Source organism: Urocampus carinirostris, chromosome 20 (genome assembly GCF_059441175.1).
Source record: "Urocampus carinirostris isolate Australia breed hairy pipefish chromosome 20, RoL_Ucar_1.0, whole genome shotgun sequence".
In the NCBI taxonomy this organism is placed as follows: domain Eukaryota; kingdom Metazoa; phylum Chordata; class Actinopteri; order Syngnathiformes; family Syngnathidae; genus Urocampus; species Urocampus carinirostris.
In genome coordinates this window covers 25,136,389-25,156,699 of record NC_142368.1, presented here as the reverse complement: position 1 = coordinate 25,156,699, position 20,311 = coordinate 25,136,389, and the positions used below count along the sequence as shown (strand labels likewise).

Genomic DNA, 20,311 nt, shown 5'->3' with positions numbered 1-20,311 from the left:
TGTATATATATATATATATATATATATATATATATATATGGTGACCACTAATGGCATTGAGAAAAAATCACACTGTCGATCTCTTGGTGAAAATTCATCACGTTTAATCCTGAAGCAAGCTCTCCTTTTTACAAAACTGTGTGTGTCTTTTGTCCCGCAGAAAACCATCTTGCTCCTAGTTGGCAGCAGCCAAAGTTGGCCGAGGTCAAAGAGGAGAAGCAGCAAAAGGAACTTGTTAAAGATGAAGGAGATTTCACAGAGTGGGCACTGTCTGAAATCCATTTGACCACTGAAGATGAAAGTCAAAATCAAGAGGAAATACACAAGCAGCCTCTTAGCCGCGTCTCGAGTCAACAAAGAAAAACGGAAAATGAAGACGAGCACAGTGAAGGGTCGCTAGCAGATAGCTATTTGGCTCCCCTGTCAGATGATGACGAAACATCTCATTCTGAAGACGACCAACAGTCTGAAAAAGCCCTAACACATGACAATGACAGCAAACGCTGGAAATGTTCCCACTGCGGAAAAGCATTTCGAGACCCGTCTTCCTTGAAAATCCATCAGACAGTTCACACTGGTGAGAAACCCTTTGCCTGCTCCTTTTGTAATCAGAAATTTGCTTGCAAGTACCGCCTAAAACTCCACATCATAATCCACACTGGGGAGAAACCTTTTGCCTGCTCTGTTTGTGGTCAGAAATTTGCTCGCAAGGATTATCTAGAACGTCACACCGCAATCCACACAGGTGAGAAACCTTATGCCTGCTCTATTTGTGGTAAAAAATTTGCTGGCAAACATGTTTTGATAACACACTCAAGTACACACACTGGTGAGAAACCTTTTGTTTGTTCTGTTTGTGGTAAACAATTTGCTCAGACATCACACCTTAAAAATCACACAACAATACACACTGGTGAAAAACCCTTCGCTTGCTCTTTTTGTGATCAAGTATTTGCTCGCAAACATTCTTTAACAGTACACACAAGTATACACACTGGTGAGAAACCTTATGTGTGCTCCTTTTGTGGTAAAAGTTTTGCTCGCAAAGAAGTTTTGTTAACACACACAAGTACACACACTGGTGAGAAGCCTTTTGTTTGCTCTGTTTGCGGTAAGAAATTTGCTCAGAACGCACACCTTAGAAATCACACAACCATACACACTGGTGAGAAACCCTTTGCCTGCTCTGTTTGTGATCAAGTATTTGCTCGCAAACATTCTTTGATAGTTCACACAACCATACATACTGGTAAGAAACCTTTTGCTTGCTCTGTTTGTGGAAAAACTTTTGCCAGGAAAGCTCAGCTAAAAGATCACACAACAATACACACTGGTGAGAAAAACTTGCTTGGTTTGTGTTAAAAAAGGATTTCTACCAAGGAACAGTGGTGAGAAAGTTTTCTCCTGCAAAATACTGCTTGAGCTGAGAGTCACATATATGTTGCTAAGAGTATCAGGTATCTTTCAAATATAACCTGATTTGATTTTGCATTTACTGTACGTACATTTAATCTACCACTGGAAACAACTTCATCTATTCACATTGTCACAGTAATGGACGACAATCTGGCATGTCATTATGTGAATGCGTATTTTATACATGTTCTTTCTAATTTAGATGCTTTTTGTAAATAAGGCACTTGCTTTTCCACTGTAATTTTGAAGATGACTACAATGACATAAACCTCTTCACTTTGTTTATGTACAGATCATAAGATATTACATGCTAAATTACAAAGAAATGTTTGTTTTTGTCGATTGAATGTTCGTAAGTAAAAATCGGATTGTGAATCACACAATAAAATTAATTTTGAATATTCTTGCTATGTGAAGACATTTAAATGTGTACCTAAATGTTCTTCTGAATAAAGATCAGCTCTTCAAAATGCTTTTTCTCCATGATATGCTGGCAAAAAAATAAAATAACATAAAGGAAGACAAATACTTTAGGTACCAGGTTTTGCTCTACAACGGTTAACTGTCAAATATTTTTGGTAGCTGTTTTGAGAAAATTAATATTTTTATGTTATTATACTAATTTTTGGTGCCTCCGCACTGGAAAGGGTGTTTACTGGCTGACGGAAGCAAAGCTTCAAACTTTTTGCATGCCACGCACTAACATCTCAATACTGTCTTATCTTATCCTATAATTGCGGATGAACCTCCCCAAAGTCCCTTCTTTCATATGGTTTATCTATTGTGCCTTCTTGCCATACTTTTACATTACAATCTTTGTGTAATTCTGTCTAGAATATTGGGAAGGGAGAAAAGATTTCGCTTTTTTATGTGTTATAGAATGTTTAAACAGCAAATTCAGTTGCATTTAATTCTATGAAAAGGACTTGAATATATTTTGCTTGATTTAAAGGGACTTTTTGTATTATTTGACTATTTGTCGCTGTATTGTGTCATGCAACCGAAAACAAAACCTTAAAAGAACAATGAAGTATACTAACTATGGAGATTAGTGACAAAATAGCACTATTGTTTTCCTCTTGCTTTTTTACTAGGCCTTTGAGTGACGTTTTAGGATTTTATTATCTATCTCCCTCTTTTTTCTACCTCTCGATTTTTCTTACTTTCTTTCTTTTCTTTCTCCATTCCTTTCCCATCTCCGTGTCTTGGGCTTTCTCTCTCCCTATCTCCTAGTCTCCCTCTTTTTCTTTTTTTCCAATCAACTTGTCTGTCCTTTGAGCTAAAATGAGATCAGAAGGGGAAAATATGTCCTCAAGTTTCCCTGACTTTCACTATGCCCGATTTACAAATTTTCCACTGGATGGCACCACTAACTAGAAGTGGATTCTTGCTCAGTGATAAGTAATCTTTTCTGTGATTGGATTATCGGAAATAATATTGGCCAATCAACGACGATGTCATAGCCACTTTTTTCTGCTCCAGTTCCTCCATTTTCCTACTGATTCTCCATTTAACTGTTAAATGTCCGCTCGGCGTAATTTGCCTTTTATTACGTTTATTTATTTAACTGAGCGGCGCTGACAAAAGAAACGTGTTTGGTACACTCATTAGATATCAACTGTAAGTTTGAATATCGCGTGAAAATGTGCACAAAAGAATTCAAGTATGACGTGGATCTTTGCGGCGTGAAAGAGGAAACAGATAAACAACGTCAACAGCCACATTCTTTGGTAACATTCCATCCAGATGAGTTGAAGACAACAGGTTTGTGTTTTTTGATTATTGATATTTAACAACTGTTTTCCTGTATTTTTGGTTATGCGGGCTCATCTACAAACTCCTAAGCAATACCCCAATTAGCAGAAAGCGGCCAAAAGTAACAGTAGTTCTTAAAGGAATACTGTGTAATAATTCACTAGATTTTGCTTCATTGTGTAGTTACTGAAGTACAACTAAAAACGACTGCTTCAAAGTAATAATGTTATCTACGGAGACTCAAAGTGACCAAACTTCACAATTTGTTCATTTTATTTTTTTGCATAGCCTTTAGAAGTTTTTTTTGCTTTAGAGGTTACCTGTAACTGAGATTGCAGAAAATCCCATCAGGTCCCTCTAGCTCAGTGGTTCTCAACGGGTTTGACTTTTAGACCCACCATTCCACTCGAATGACAGCCCAATTCCAAAAATAAAAATACATCCACTTCTCAAATATATCAAATTAAAGGATTGTGTCGATAAAGGCAATTTTAGGTTTTTGTTTAGTTTTCAACAAACTAAATGACAATCAAAACCAAAACGCATATAATCCTACATAGCATACAAACCACCCCCCAAAACTGCTTTATGATATAGCAACATACTGAAAGAAGTTCAAAATATTAATCATTAGTTAATAATGATTAATGTACCGATATAAAACTAAAAGTATAACATTTTAAAACCATTTACTCTACTTTATTGCAGCAATGGCAGACACTCTTACATAGAAGTGGGGCCTAAAAAATCCTTCCCTATTTGAGGGACCGAGCCAGATGGAAACCCAAAAATTCACATTCTATTTGTAAGGGGGAAAGGTTATTTTGGATTTCTCCGATAACAACCAAGCATTAGCACCGAATTTCAGTTGGGGCCTGGGCCCAAACTCTTACCTCTACCTGTACACCATTTTTTAAAAATTTCGCAATAGTTTCTTTCTTCGACTCAATCGTTGTTGTCACTCTTTTCTACTTTTCCTTCCCCTTAAAACTCACCTTCCTTGGGATTTATTATAGGTATAAGAAGGAAATAAAACCAACAAAATCACAATAAATGAGATGTGATCTAAGGCTGCAACAACAAATTTATACAATTACTATTATTAAAAGCATTTTTTTACAAAATTGTTCATTGCTACGCTCTTTCCCTCGATTTATGCAGCACTTAGCCCGTAATGCAATGCAAATAAGAGAGTGCACCAAATTTCCTCCTTGTTGTGCACATTGGTTCGACAGAGGTCGGCGCTCTAAGACTGTATTTTGATGCACAATGTTATCACTGGTCTGGCTTAAGGACCCACCAGCTTACTCTAATTGCAAGCCTCGGTCAAAATCCCTGCCAAAAAAATTCTACTAATCAAATTTATTGAATGAAAGAATTATGTGTTTTAAAGCTGTGATAGTCAACTATTCAGTACTGTACAGTATTTGCATAAAAAATGACTAACAAAGCCAAAACGAATTCAAGTAATTCTCCAATTAGCTACATTTGAATGAAATCCATAGCGCTTCACTTTTTTGTCTCTGTTTTTGAGATAATAAAATCCACAGCTTATATATAGGTCATATAGGTAAACAAGATGGCGGCGCGTCTATACGCAGCGGCTTCACGTGTCTCTCCAGTAAATCTTTTTACTTTAAGTGTTCTTTTATCTCTCATCTTTTCTTTGATAAATACCTGCTCGGCAACTATCACCTTAAGTCGCCAGGAACTTATTAACCTGGGTCTAAGATTAGATTTTGACTCATTTCACGATTACAACACCAACAACACCATCCCAAAGGACATACGAAGACCAGCGGGATCTCCCTGGGTGATCTGCCCGCCCAACAAGCGGCGGAGACGGCGGAGGGAACGTAAACAAAAACGAGGCTCTCTGGGAGGCTTAGCGGAGAAGCTGAAAAGGCGACCACACCGACAAGCGCTTCCGAGTATCTTCCTGACCAACGCCAGACAAAATCAGTGAGCTTGAGCTGCGGATAGCTACCAACAGCTTCGTACGGAATAGCAAGATTCTTGTGATCACGGAGTCATGGCTTGACCCGCGGATCCCCGACGCTGCAGTCCAGCTAACAGGACGCACGCTACACCGATACGACCGCAACGAAGACTCCAGCAAAAAAAGAGGTGGGGGACTATGCATTTATGTACATAATGCGTGGTGCAATAACAGCAGAATTATTGATACACACTGCTCGCCCGATATAGAGTTTCTGGCGGTATCGTGTAGACCATTTTATATACCGCGAGAGCTAACTGTGCTCATTGTGATAGCTGTTTACATTCCTCCGGATGCTAACGCTAGCACAGCGCTAAACCTCCTGCTCGCTGCCATCAACAAACAACAGCTTGCACACCCCGACGGAGCTTTCATTATCGCTGGCGACTTTAATAAGGCATGTTTAAGGACTGTTCTTCCAAAATTCTTTCAACATGTGAACTGTGCAACAAGGGGTGAAAAAACTTTGGACCACGTTTACAGCAACATCAAAAACGCATACAAAGCTTCCCCCCTCCCCCACCTAGTAAATTCCGATCACCTATGCCTATCCCTTACCCCCTCATACACCCCCATCCGAAGGAAAACAAAACCTGTAACAAGGACAATACAAACGTGGCCTGAGGGAGCCCTCTCTAAGCTGCAGGACTGTTTTGATCAAACTTTCTGGGAGGTATTTGAACACCATGACTTTCAGAAATTCACTGACACTGTTTTATCCTACATCCGGTACTGCACGGATGAAGTCACAGTAAATAAAAATACCAAAAACTACCCAAATCAAAAACCCTGGATGTCCAGCGAGGTAGATAGATAGATAGATAGATAGATAGATACTTTGTTCATCCCCGAAGGGAAATTCACATTTCCAGCAGCATCCCTGAGCTGAGAACAATCGAGAACAATCGAAAATAACACGGGAGCTGCTGGAGTGGCTGCCATTCGTGACGGCGCCGGAAGAAAAGATTCAATTTGAATCATGTACAAACAAACAAACAAACAAAATATTCATGTTTCAATAAGTGGAGTGTTAATAAAATGGGGGGAAAATAATTTCTGATACTGATATAACCAGGTAAAACTAATTTTAAGTTACCTGTCCAAATGAATGTTGTGCGCACCCTCCTCAAACACCGCAACACCGCCTTCAAGTCTGAGACAAGGCTCTTTACGGGGTGGCCAGGGCTGACCTGAAGAGAGGCATCAAGAAAGCAAAAGCAGCTTACACAAGGAGGATCGAGCACCTCTTCCCTGGAAATGACCCGAGGAGGATGTGGCAGGGCCTTCAACACATCACCAACTTCAGAGGCCACAACCTGGCAACAGTTGAGGCTGAGGCTTCACTAGCTGCGGACCTTAATCAGTTATTCGCTCGCTTTGAAGCTGGAAGGCCACAAACAGCCACATCACACCCACCAACAACCAGCAGCAACTCCCTCACATTTCAGGAGCACAAAGTCAGGCGTGCGCTGAAAACCATAAACCCCAGGAAGGCAACTGGCCCGGATGGAGTGCCAGGGAGGGTACTCAGGGACTGTTCTGATCCGCTGGCTGGGGTCTTCACCACCATCTTCAACCGGTCCCTGTCACAGGCGACCGTCCCACCTTGCCTCAAAAACTCTTTCTGGACTTCAGCTCAGCCTTCAACACCATTATCCCGGAGATCCTGGTGGAGAAACTTGCACACCTAGGACTCTCTCCTTCCATCTGCCACTGGATAATGGACTTCCTCCCCAACCGCCCACTGTCGGTGAAACTCGGTACCCACGTCTCTCCCACCCTAACACTGAGCACTGGCTCCCCCCAAGGTTGTGCACTGAGCCCCCTGCTTTTCACCCTCTACAGCTCCGACTGCTCACCGACCCACCCCACAAACACTATAATTAAGTTCGCTGACGATACCACCTTGATCGGCCTCATCTCTGAAGGGGACGAGGCGGCATACAGGGATGAGGAGGAGTCACTTTCAACGTGGTGTTCGGAAAACCACCTCATACTGAACACCACAAAAACAAAAGAACTGATTCTGGATTTCAAAAGGAATGGCAGGAATCCAGCACCACTCTCCATAAAAGGAGACTGTGTAGAGAGAGTCCTCTCTTTCGAATTTCTGTGTGTGCACATCTCCGACGACCTCTCCTGGTCTGCAAACACCAGAGCGGTGGTAGGGAAGGCCCAGCAGCGACTGCACTTCCTGAGATTGCTCAGGAAAAATAATCTAAAACAGCAGCTGCAGGTGTACTTTTACAAAGCCACAGTGGAGAGCATTCTAACATACTGCATTACGGTGTGGTATAATGGGTGCACAGCAGCAGACAGGAAAAAGCTCCAGAGGAGCATCAAAACAGCCCAGAAAATCGTCGGTTGCTCTCTGCCCAGTCTGGAGGACATTGCCTGCTCTCGCTCAGCAGGGCAGAAAACATCATCAAGGACTTTTCTCACCCCGGCCACCACCTCTTCGACCTGCTGCCTTCCGACAAGCGCTACAGGTCACACAAAACAAAAACAAACAGACTCAGAGACAGTTTCTTCCCCACAGCCATTACCACCCTAAACAGACACCGCACAAAAAACTGAAAACTCTTGCAAATAACTACCTCACACGAATGTAAAATGGTACTCACGTACATGCTGACTGCACTATGTTTGTTCACTGCTCAAAACAGACACCGCACAAAAAAAAATGAAAACTCATGACCACACTATCTCATACGAATATAATGGTACTCATGTCTATGTTCTTGCACATGTCGACTGCACTACGTTTACTGCTCATCTTGCACAATGCCTGACCATTTCTTTTTTCTGCACTATGATGTCTATGTTTGCACCAATGCATATGCTGACTATTTTTTTGCACTATGATGACTTTGCACCAAATGCAATATTGCACAACCCTTACGATACCAACGGTATCACGATAACACTGTATGTAACATCCCACATGCCGACATTTCTTGTGTAAATACCATGTAAATTATAACTATAGTCTTATCCCCTTTGTTTTATAACCTTATCTTCTCTGTTCCTTTATCTTCTTGGCTCATACCTCACTGTGAATGTGTAAAACTGGAGTGTCATGCCCAATTTCGTTGTCACAATATGTTAACCCATTTTGTAACAATGACAATAAAGGTATATTCTTCTATTCTATTCTATTTTCTGCTGAATCTGCATGTGGCTATGTTTAACATGTTTTAACAAAATTCATTCGTCTTTTTCTGCGCTTAGAAACGGCAGGTGTCAATTCACGTTTGCAGCAAATTATCTCCTCTAAAGTAGCTTAAATAACACTCAGTTATTTTTTCTTAGCAGAATTTTGTCAAGGCCTGTGACCCATTAAAATCAGGTCCGCGACCCACTTTAGTGTCCCGACTCGCCAGTTGAGAAACACTGATCTTGATGTATATCCAAATTTATGTATCACTTTTCGGACAATGAAATTCAACTCACAGTGCTGTATAAGAACATTCAGTGTACAATAGGAAGACATTCAACAAACAAAGTATTTGTATTCTCCTCTGATGTTGCCTTTTTTTTGCAGATTTATAAAAATTATGTTACATTTTTGAATGTGTATTCTTATTTTGTTAGGCTATTCTACAAGGACTTTGATTTTTTTAAATTGTTTTATATGATACAATATTCTGTTTTGTGTTTTAATTTCCTGTCCGTCCAAAATCTTTATATCAGAATAAAGTCCGAGATTGAAAGTGTTGTTTTTTATATCCGATTCATTGATCAATTGAAAAAATAATTTTTCCATTAATTGATTATTGCACCCATTGACTGAACATAAGGAAGAGGTCGAGTAGAACATTGTTGTCATCTACTGCTAAATGTGTGTAATTGACCCTCTGGGTTTTTTGGTTCCAAGCATTATTTTGCCATTGAAAAAGGCCCGCTGAAAACAGGTCCGCGGCCCAATTTTGGATCTCGACCCAACAATCGATAAACACATCTCCGCGAGACCCTCATGCTATGCACACAGTTGAATAACCACTGTTAATTTAACACTCTGTAGATAAGGACCGCGGCCCAATTTTGGATCTCGACCCAACAATCGATAAACACATCTCCAGGAGACCCTCATGCTATACACACAGTTGAATTACCACTGTAATTTTACACTCTGTAGATAAGGACCGAATGTTCGCTGAGGTGATTACTTAGTACCCTAAAATAAAAAGTGTTAAATTAACACCTATAGCAGGGGTGTCAAACTCATTTTCACTGAGGGCCACATTCTTGTAATGGCTGTCGTCAAATGCCCTGGTGTAACTTATACATGTACAGATGCTCCCCTACTTACGACCATTCGACTTACAAAAAACGATAGATACGAACATTTTTTTCTGGGATGTTGAAAGATTTCCTAACACTGCTGTAAGTTAAATTGTGTATTGTGTGCACCTTTTTCCGAGTAGAGGACATTACTGTAGTGGTTCTTTCTGCCGCGTGGCGCTGTGAGAGGTCACCCAGCATCCACCCGAAGAAGAAATCCAGCTTCTACTTCCTAGTTCGTGTGTAAACATACGACGTGTACTGTATCTCTTGAAATTTTGACGTTTTTATGTTTAATATCTCCTGCATCTATTCAATATGGTTGGTGTAAAGTGTAAAGAAGAGGCGAACTGTTTCTTTTGAAATGAAAGTGGAATAAGAAAAATTGATGCGGTTTAAAAAAAACAATGTTTCTCCTGGGAAGGGATTTTGGTGAAGTCATATCCAGTGCGCAAACAGAAGTGGGAAATGGAGGACAAAAGCGTGCAAGGAGAACGAAGTCTCAGCGGAGCTCCCTAAGAGCAGACCATGTTGATGAGCTCTTGTGTTTGCATGAGAACTATGATACTCCTAAGCAACAGCTCAATTAACAGAAGCAGCCAAAATTAAGTCAGCCTATTTGTTACCTGCTTGTATCAAATAGTGCTGTAAGGTTTTGTTTGTTGTTGCAATTCCAGGTTCTGGAAAACTTGAATTTTAAGCACTTTAATTTCAAAGCTCACAGTTCAATCACTTTCTTTCAGAGGCAGTTTTGTTAGCTGCAGAACAGGGTTTTAAAGAAAATATGTTGAATTTGAAAGATCTTAGTTTTAGGTTCACTTGTGCTGTTTTTTTAGAAGCTCAATTTCATTTGGAGAAGCACGTTATGTTAGGTTGAAATTTTAGTTCATGACATTTTGTGGCTGCAAACCTGTTCCACATTTTACATTATCTCAGTTGAAATGAGTTGTCAGCTTCCAGACTGACTGACACAGACTGTCAAGTCAAGTCACATTTATTTATATAGTACTTAATCACTAAAATGTCTCAAAGGCCTGCACAGGATTACAATTACAAAATTGCACAATTACCTGATCTTAAACCAGCATGCGGGCAAGGAACAACTCAAAAAACTCAGTGTGAGGAAAAAAGAGAAACCTTGAGAAAGGACCTTACATGTGGTAATCCCCCTTCCAGGATTGACCTGGGTGAATCACAATTAGCATTAAAAGGTAGACTGATGATCATTGTTTGAACATCACCCATGGTGTGTTGTCCCGGAAGATGTTACTTCTTTTTTATAAATCCATTTTTTAAATCATCAGTTATATTGAATCGCAATACTTGTAAAATCTCAATTATTTAGAATGGAGAAATCGGCAACTTAGTATTTTGATACGATCGAATCGTGACCAAGGCGTATAGTCCCACCCCTACTTCCTAGACATTTTTGGGGACCATCGGCGATTGGCATTGTGGGAAATGTAGTTTTTTGTTTAAGTGCTCCTTTGACCTTTGCTATCTTTAGACTGGTAAGAGATTTTAAAATAATGCGGCGGGCCACATTTGGCCTGTGGGCCTTGTGTTTTACTTAAAGGGTAAAATTTTAAGATTATTTCAGTGAACATAGTCATTATTTTAAAGTGTTAAATTAACACAGGTCATTTTGCACTTCACGTAAACTTTTGTGTGTTGCGATTGCTTAGTAAACTTACATAGTGAACTTTGCTAGAACGTTTTAGCGCCCAATATTTCCGGTGGAGTGATCACACGATTTCGGTCACTCGAGGGCCGCCCACACTCTCTCAATCGCTGGACGGAGGAAGCAACACGAGGAAGTAGTAATTCCTCAATGTGTGGACAAAGATCTGATCAAAGCCACTCCTGCCATTTATTGGTTATTTTTCATACTGGAACTATTTCCATAGGCTTGATTCTTACTGACGAGCAGTGCCAAAGGCTTTTTATGTTATAGTTTTTTTTAAATAACACCAAATCAAGTCAAGTCAAATTTATTTATATAGCCCTTAATCACAAAAATGTCTCAAAGGACTGCACAGGATTACAGTTACAAAATTACACAATTACCTGATCTTAAACTAGCAAACCAGCATGCGGGCAAGGAAAAACTCAAAAACCTCAGTGTGAGGAGAAAAGAGAAACCTTGAGAAAGGACCTCACATGTGGTAATCCCCCTTCCAGGATTGAACAGGGTGAATTACAATTAGCATTACTGTACACAGAATAGTAAACACTAGGTAAGATGTTGAAAATGTCCGGAAAGAGCATGACATCAACGACGACGCCAGCTGGTAAATGCAGGGGTTGACATGCTGCAGGTCAGACCCCGGTCCGCTGACCCATCCCAAATCATCCTTCTCCTTCGTATCAGCCAGGCAGGCCTCAGAAAAAGACAGGACAAAACAGAATACGAGGTGGGCATCAATCATATGCTTTGGAATAGAAGTGTGTCTTAAGCCTCAATTTAAAAACTTCCGTTGAGGTTGCAGATCTTATCTCCAGAGGCAGGGCATTCCACAGCACCGGGGCCCGGATGGAGAACGCTCTCGAGCCCGCAGACTTCTTGGCTCTCGGAATCACAAGTAGACCGGCATTTTCCGAGCGCAGACTCCGTGCAGGAACATAGGGGGAAATCAAATCAGAGAGATAAGAGGGTGCAAGCCCATGCAAACATTTATATGTTAATAAGAGAACCTTAAAGTCACATCTTAAGTGGACTGGGAGCCAGTGCAAGTTGGCCAATACAGGTGTAATATGCTCAAACTTTTTAGTCTTAGTCAAAAGTCTAGCTGCCGCATTCTGAACCAGCTGCAAACTTTTAATGCTAGACATCGGGAGACCAGAAAGCAATACATTACAGTAATCAAGCCGAGAAGTAATAAACGCATGAATTAAAATCTCTGCATCTGATTGGGACAGCATTGAACGAATCTTCGCAATATTACGGAGGTGGTAGAAAGCTATTCTAGTAATATTTTTCACATGTAACTGAAACGACAGATTAGGATCAAATATAACACCTAGATTTTTGACCGAGTCACTATGGGTGATATTACATTTGTCTAGGTTCAGGGTAATGTTTGAAAACAAATGACGACAGTGAGCTGGACCAATAATCAACATTTCAGTTTTTTCTGGGTTAAGGCGTAAAAAATTATTTGACATCCATCTTTGAATCTCAGTAAGGCAATCCTCCAGATTTCTAAAACTTAAATGTCCAGTTTTTTCCAGTGGCACATACAGTTGAGTGTCATCTGCATAGCAATGGAAACTAATATTATACTTGCGGATAATGTCACCAAGCGGGATCATATAAATACTAAAAAGAAGGGGGCCAAGTACAGAGCCTTGAGGAACACCACAAGGGACATTAGATTGTTTAGAGGTCATATTGCCATAGTTAACACATTGCATCCTGTCTGACAGGTAGGACCTAAACCACGAGAGTACAGTTCCTGAGATACCAATGCGTTCTAGACGAATCAATAATATGTTGTGGTCGACCGTATCAAAAGCAGCGCTGAGATCCAGCAGCAGTAACATTGATGAGGCACCAGAATCTATTGTTAAAAGGAGATCATTGGTTACTTTTGCAAGGGCTGTCTCAGTAGAATGATTTGCTCTAAATGCTGACTGGACAGTTTCAAAAAGGTTATTTTCTGACATGTAGTCATTTAGCTGCTGTGCAACGACCTTTTCAAGTAATTTCGCAAGAAATGGCAGATTTGACACTGGCCTATAATTACCTAGGCTTTCTGGGTCAAGGTTAGGTCGCTTAAGCGTGGGTTTAATGACGGCAGACTTGAAGGCTACAGGAACAATACCCGAGGATAGCGATATATTAATAATATTTAAAACTGATGGTCCTAAGATCTCAAACAGATCCTTTACCAGTGAAGCTGGAAACGGATCAAGCAGGCACGTAGTTTGTTTGGCCCTACTGACCATCTGTGTTAGATTATCAAGGGACAATTCATTGAAACTGGAGAATGTTTCTAAACAACCGCTGACACAGTCCATACCTAGCACCTCCACATCTTTGATATAGGAGGAGGAAACAGAGCGTTCTTTTAAAATTTCATTCCTGATTAGTTGAATCTTTTTATTAAAAAATTCCATAATGTCATTAGCAGAATGAGTGCAACCATTTGGGTTAAGTTGTTGTCTGGTAAGTTTCGCCACTGTGTCAAATAAAAATTTTGGATTATTCTTATGTTCAACAATAATCTTAGAGAAATACGAAGCTTTAGCTGAGGCAAGAGCTATTTTATATTTCAGCAAACTGTCACACCAGGCCAGTCGAAAAACCTCCAGCTTAGTAGTGCGCCATTTTCGTTCAATTTTTCTGCAACTTTGTTTGAGTAACCTAGTTTCTTCAGTAAACCAAGGTGTATTCTTCTTGGGTCGGAATTTATACTTTAGGGGCGCCACAGAATCAAGAACATTTACCAAAGCAGTATTGAAGTTGTTTGTAAGTGAGTCAACAGACCCAGTGTACGAAGGGAAGGCTGCAGTTACCGTAGGTAATAATTCTTTTAAGGCTAACACCGTTTTAGGGCGGATATTGCGACTGCTAAAGCCTATATTTTCCTTATCACAGTAAACATTAAACAACACCTCACATTTAACAAAATAGTGATCAGAGATGGCATTAGGATACGGTAACACTGTAACATTTGAGGCTACAACGCCACGGGTCAGGACAAGATCTAGAGTGTTCCCATCTTTATGAGTTGGCACATCAACTATTTGATTGAAACCAAATGTATCCATCAGTGACTTAAATGCAATTGCAAGTGAATTTGATGGGGAGTTTATGTGAACATTAAAATCACCAATAATTACAACATTATCCGCATACGTAACTAAGTCTGTTAACAAATCAGAAAATTCTTCCAAAAAATTTGAGTATGGTCCAGGTGGGCGATACACAACAACTACATAAATTGGTGTTGACATTAAGGACCTCATAACAAGTGCTTCAAACGTTTTAAAACTAGTAGGGGTATTAGAAGTAAATTTCAACCTATTTTCCGATATAAGAGCAACACCTCCACCTTTTTTGCATGGTCGTGCCAAGTGCGCACTCACAAAGTTAGGGGGAGAAGCCTCATTTAACACTACAAACTCATTTGGTTTCAACCAGGTCTCACAAAGGCCAATAAGGTTAAGATTGTGTTCATTAATAAGGTCATTAACAAGTAAAGCTTTGGAGGCTAGTGATCTAATATTAAGAAGGCCAAGCTTCAGCACTGTGGACTGAGCTGAAACCTTTCGCGAGTTTTGCACCTTAGTGGTAACCACCACAGGATTCGACTGCCGGTCCCGGGTCTTGTGCCTTGCATGACGGCAGATGCGGCCCGAATTCCATACCACAGGAATATTGTTGACCGGTGGAGTAGCAGGATGACTATTGGTAGAAAATAATGTTATTTCTTCTCCCTCCTCACCTAACAAGGGAGAAACAGAGGTAAGAGGCACAGAAGAAGATGCTATAGAATAGTATAAATCAGGGTGTATGGTGCAGTCAGTAGAACACTCTAAACTACAAAAACTATGTGAATTGCATGAATCTAGCATAGCGCTAGTTAGCTCTAGCGTTACAGACTCCACACCCATGGTAACAGGTTCACTAATCACCTGTGACCTGGCCTGCACTAGTGTATCCTGTCATGGAAGGCTTAAACAGTAATCTATATTTTTAGAAAGAGTGAGAGCACCTTCCCAGTTAGGGTGAAGGCCGTCTCTCCTCAGCAGGTCAGGTCGGCCCCAGAAAGCAGGCCAGTTATCCACAAACCTAAATCCCTTCTGATTGCAAAAACTTGCCAGCCATCGGTTTAGCGAGACTAGTCTACTAAACCTCTCATCATTGCCTCTCGCAGGCAAGGGGCCAGAGACAATTACCAAAAAAACTTTCCTTACATTTTGGCACTCAAGAACAATTATTTTAAAAATGAATTTATACGTTAAGTTAATATGTGTTTTATAGCTATTTATCGTTGACTTTGCCGCTTTTGGGAGGTGGGTAACTGGTCGATTAGTTTTTGATTAAATCATGTCGGAAAAGTTTGTTTCTTACACGAGCAATTCAAGCTACGAGCAAGATGCTGGAACAAATTAAGCTTGATTGAAGAGGTACCACTGGACATCACGGATGATGACCTCTAGAGGTATAGACAAAATGACGCTGTCGATCCAGAGCTAGGAGGGCAAGTGCTAGTCGTGAAAATGTATCACGTTAAATCCGGAAGCAAGCGCTCATTTTAACAAAACTGTGTGTCTTTTGTCCCGCAGAACTCAATGAAAAACATTTTGCTCCTGGTTGGCAGCAGCCAAAGTTGGCCGACGTCAAAGAGGAGAAGCAGCAACAGGAACTCGCTAAAGATGAAGAAGATTTCTCAGAGTGGCCAGTGACTGAAACCCATTTGACCACTGAAGATGAGAATAAAAGCCAAGAGGAAATACAAAAGCAGCTTCTTGTCGGCGTCTCAAGTCAACAGAGAAAAACAGAAAATAAAGACGAGCACAGTGAAGGGTCTCTAGCAGACAGCTATTTGGCTCCTCTGTCTGATGATGATGAAACATCTCATTCTGAAGAGAACCACCGTTCCATAAAAGCCCCAAACTGTGACAATGACGGCAATCGTTGGAAATGTTCTCACTGTGGAAAAGTGTTTCGAGACCCATCTACCTTGAAAATACATCAGACAGTCCACACTGGTGAGAAACCCTTTGTCTGCTCTGTTTGTAGTCAGAAATTTGCTTGCAAATATCGCCTTGAACTTCACACCATAACCCACACTGGGGAGAGACATTTTGTCTGCTCTGTTTGTGGTCAGAAATTTGCTCGCAAGGATTATCTAGAACGTCACACCACAATCCACACCGATGAGAAACCTTATGCCTGCTCTGTCTGTTGTAAAAAATTTGCTTGCAAACAAGTTTTGACAACACACACAGGTACACACACTGGTGAGAAACCTTTTGTCTGCTTTGTTTGTGGTAAAACATTTGCTCAGACAGCACACTCTAAAAACCACTCATCAATACACACTGGTGAAAAACCCTTTGCTTGCTCTGTCTGTGATCAAGTATTTGCTTGCAAACATTCTTTAACAGTGCACACAAGTATACACACTGGTGAGAAACATTTTGCTTGCTCTGTTTGTGGTAAAACATTTGCCAGAAAAGCTCAGCTAAAAATTATGTTGGTTCCCTTCACGTGAGGCTCATGTTATGTAAAATAAATACAAATTTCTCGACCGTCAAGTCAAGTCACGTTTATTTGTGTAGCCCTTAATCACAAAGAGTCTCAAAGGGCTGCAGAGATCAAAGACTATTGCAAAGTATTATTACAGACTATTAGAATAGAATAGGATAGAATATACCTTTATTGTCATTGTTACAAAATGGGTTAACATATTGTGACAACGAAATTGGGCATGACACTCCAGGTTCACATATTCACAGTGAGGTAAAAAAGCCAAGAAGATAAAGGAACAGAGAAGAAATGCCCGCATGTAGGATGTTACATACAGTTTGGTATTGTAATACAGTTTGGTATCGTAATTATGACACCATCCCCTGATATTGTCAACATAAAATATAGGTTATTCATATGCTACAGAATAGAAGTGTGTTTTAAGCTCAGATTTAAACATTTCCACTGAGGTTGCAGATCGAATCTTACGGGGAAGAGCATTCCACAGCACCGGGGCCCGGATGGAGAACGCTCTCGAACCTGCGAATCTCTTCTTGGCTCTTGGGATCACTAGTAGACCAGCATTTTCAGAGCAAAGGCTCCGGACCGGAACATAGGGGGAAATTAAATCTGAATGATATGAGGGAGCAAGTCCATGCATGATTTTGTATAATACCAAGAGAACTTTAAAATCACATCTTAAGCTAACAGGGAGCCAATGCAGGTTAGCTCAAATCGGGGTAATATGATCAAACGTTCTTGTCTTAGTTAAAAGCCTCTCTGAAGCATTCTGTACGAGCTGAAGTATTGTATTTTTTTTTTCTACGTTTTTTTATTCCATCTCATCCCTCATCTCATCAGCTGTACTGCTTATCCTTATTAGGGTCGCGGGGGGCTGGAGCCCATCCCAGCCATCTCCGGGCAGTGGGCAGGGGACACCCTGAACTGGTTGCCAGCCAATCACAGGGCACACGGGAACAGACAACTCACTCTCTCATTCACACCTAGGGACAACTTGGACCGGCCAATTCACCTGAAATGCATGTTTTTGGAATGTGGGAGGAAACCGGAGTGCCCGGAGAAAACCCACGCAAGCACGGGGAGAACATACAAACTCCGCACAGGAAGTCTGGAGCTAGATTTGAAACCACGCAGGAGGTTCCCGTGAATGAACTGTGCCGCACATGCGTTAACCACTGCGCCGCCGTGCTGCCCATTTTTAAAAAAAATTTATGTAAACCTCATTTTATGTAAACCTTCTTAAGGTGCGACTGCCTCCATGGTAAGTGCTCATACTTAACTCATATTTTATCTCGTTAACATTTATCTTATTTCTGTATTTTTTATGTTTAATTACTGTTTAATTTAGATGTGTTTTATTGCTCTTCATCTTTCACTTTGACTAATTCAGGAGGTCTGGAATGACCCAATTAGTTTTCAATTAATTCATATGGGGAAAATTGACTACATGCGCAATTCAAGCTACGAGCCTGCCCCGAGACTGGGGGGTCGCAGGTTTGAGCCTAGCCTGAGTCATACCTAAGACTTACAACATTGGTACCCTTTGCCTCCCTGCTTGGCGCTCTTTATTAGGAGTTGGAATTGGGGGTTTGGACACATAATGAATTGTAGAAATCAGGGGGGGGGGGCCTTCAAGCCACGAGCAGTGGTATTACTGTATATCACGGATGATAACCTCTAATGGTATAGACTTGAGCAAGGAGGGCAATTTCTATTGGTAAAATGTGTTGGCTTAAATTTGGTAGCTAGTTTTAGTTTTTATAAAACTGTGTGTTTCTCCCTTCCTGCAGACATCTCTGAAAAATGTCTTCCTCCTGGTTTTCAGCAGCCAATGTTGGCCAGCGTTAAAGAGGAGGAGCTGCAGGAACCCATTAAAGATGAAGGAGATATCACAGAGTTCCTTGTTACTGACTCCCATTTGAACACAGAAAAAGGAAGTCAAAATGAAAAGAAAATACAAAAGCAGCCGCTAAGTGGCGTCTGGAGTCAACAAATCAAGGAGAAAGAAAAGGATGATGAGAAAATTGAAGGGTCGCGAGTAGCCAACCCGTCAGTACCGATATCAGAAGATGAGGAAATGTCTCATTCTGAAGAAGACCAACCGCCTGAAAAAGTACCGACACATAACACTGACAGCAAACGCTGGAAATGTTCTCACTGTGAAAAAGCTTTTCAATTCCCCTCTTCCTTGAAACGTCATCTGCATGTCCACACAGGTGAGAAACACTTTATCTGCTCTATTTGTGGTAAGAAATTTGCTCGCAAATATCACCTAGAACTTCACAGTAGAATCCATACTGGTGAGAAACCCTTTGCCTGCTCTGTTTGTGGGGAAAGATTTAATCGAAAATCACACCTAAAAACACACGCAATAGTACACTCTAGTGAGAAACCATTTGCCTGCTCTGTTTGTAGAGTAACATTTGCTCGAAAAGCAACCCTCAAAAGACACACAATAATACACACTGGTGAGAAACCTTTTGCTTGCTCTGTTTGTGGTAAAACATTTGGTAGGACAGAACAGCTAAAAGATCACACATTAATACACACAGGTGAGAAACCTTTTGCCTGCTCTGTTTGTGGTAAGGAATTCGCTGTCAAACAATTTTTGACAAGACACACACATACACACAGATGAAAAACCTTTTGCTTGTTCTGTTTCCGGTCATAAAATTGCGCGTCAAGGATACCTCAAAGCATGTGCAATAGTCCACATTGTGAGAAAGCTTTCTCCTTCTCATTCTATGGGAAAACAAATCTAAAATAAGGCTTGAGCTGAGAGTTCCAAATGTGTTGGTGGGAGTAGCAATTCTTCTTAAAACTCAGCACAATTTAGTTTTGCAGTTACTGTACGTACATTAAATTACATCTACCACTGGATATGACTATACACATTGTCACATTACCGGGCTACAATCTGGCATGTTATCATGTGAATACATACTTTATACATGCCCTTTCTAATTATATACTATTTGTAAACAATGTGTTTGTTTTTCACTGTAATTTTGAAGATGACTACAATGACCTCAAATACTTCTATTTCAGTTGTGTACACGTACAGATTTTAAGAAATGACATGTTGAATCACAAATAAATGTATGCTATTTTCCATTTAATTTTTGTAAATGAAGATGTGTTAAGTAAATGACGCATTATAATGAATTTAAATATACTTGCTATGTGAGAAAATATAAATGTGTGCCCTAATTATCTTTTGAATAAAGAACAGCTCTACGAATTGCTCTTTCTCCATGGTATGCATGCAAAAGAAAAATAACGTAAATTAAGACAAATACAGTGGGTGTCAGCATTTCTAAAATGGTTAATTGTCAAATAGAATTTAGTAGCTCTTTTGAAACATTGACAGTTTTCTTTTAAATTATTGTACTCTTGCTAGGCGCCTGAGAAGGTGGGTTGGCTGGCTGATGGGAGTAAGGCTTCAAACTTCCTTTGTCGGCCAGCCGCTGCCGTTTTTATTACTGCGAATGAACTTCCCTAAATTCTCTCTCCTCACATGGTGTATCTGTGCCTTGCTATGCTTTTCCATCCCAATCTTTGTGTAATTATGTCTAGAATATTGGGAGGGGAAACGAGGGGGTTCTATAGTTTGTGTTATCTGATGTTTTACACAG

At 40.4% G+C, this 20,311-nt stretch overlaps 1 protein-coding gene across 11 annotated transcripts in view; it reads left to right on the top strand.

The window, feature by feature from the left end:
• LOC148346709 (uncharacterized) overlaps positions 1-20,311 on the top strand; it is a 66,415-nt gene that overhangs the window by 43,479 nt on the left and 2,625 nt on the right. For 6 of the 11 annotated variants that reach the window (XM_088325189.1, XM_088325191.1, XM_088325190.1 and 3 more), the window contains 3 exons: positions 161-745; positions 15,749-16,174; positions 18,467-18,892. In XM_088325189.1, coding sequence (XP_088181315.1) covers positions 161-745; positions 15,749-16,174; positions 18,467-18,892 — 1,437 coding nt within the window. Of the gene's footprint in view, positions 1-160; positions 746-2,898; positions 3,181-15,748; positions 16,175-18,466; positions 19,925-20,311 lie in introns of those variants that run through there. The other 5 variants (XM_088325195.1, XM_088325199.1, XM_088325194.1 and 2 more) reach the window with 5 other exon arrangements.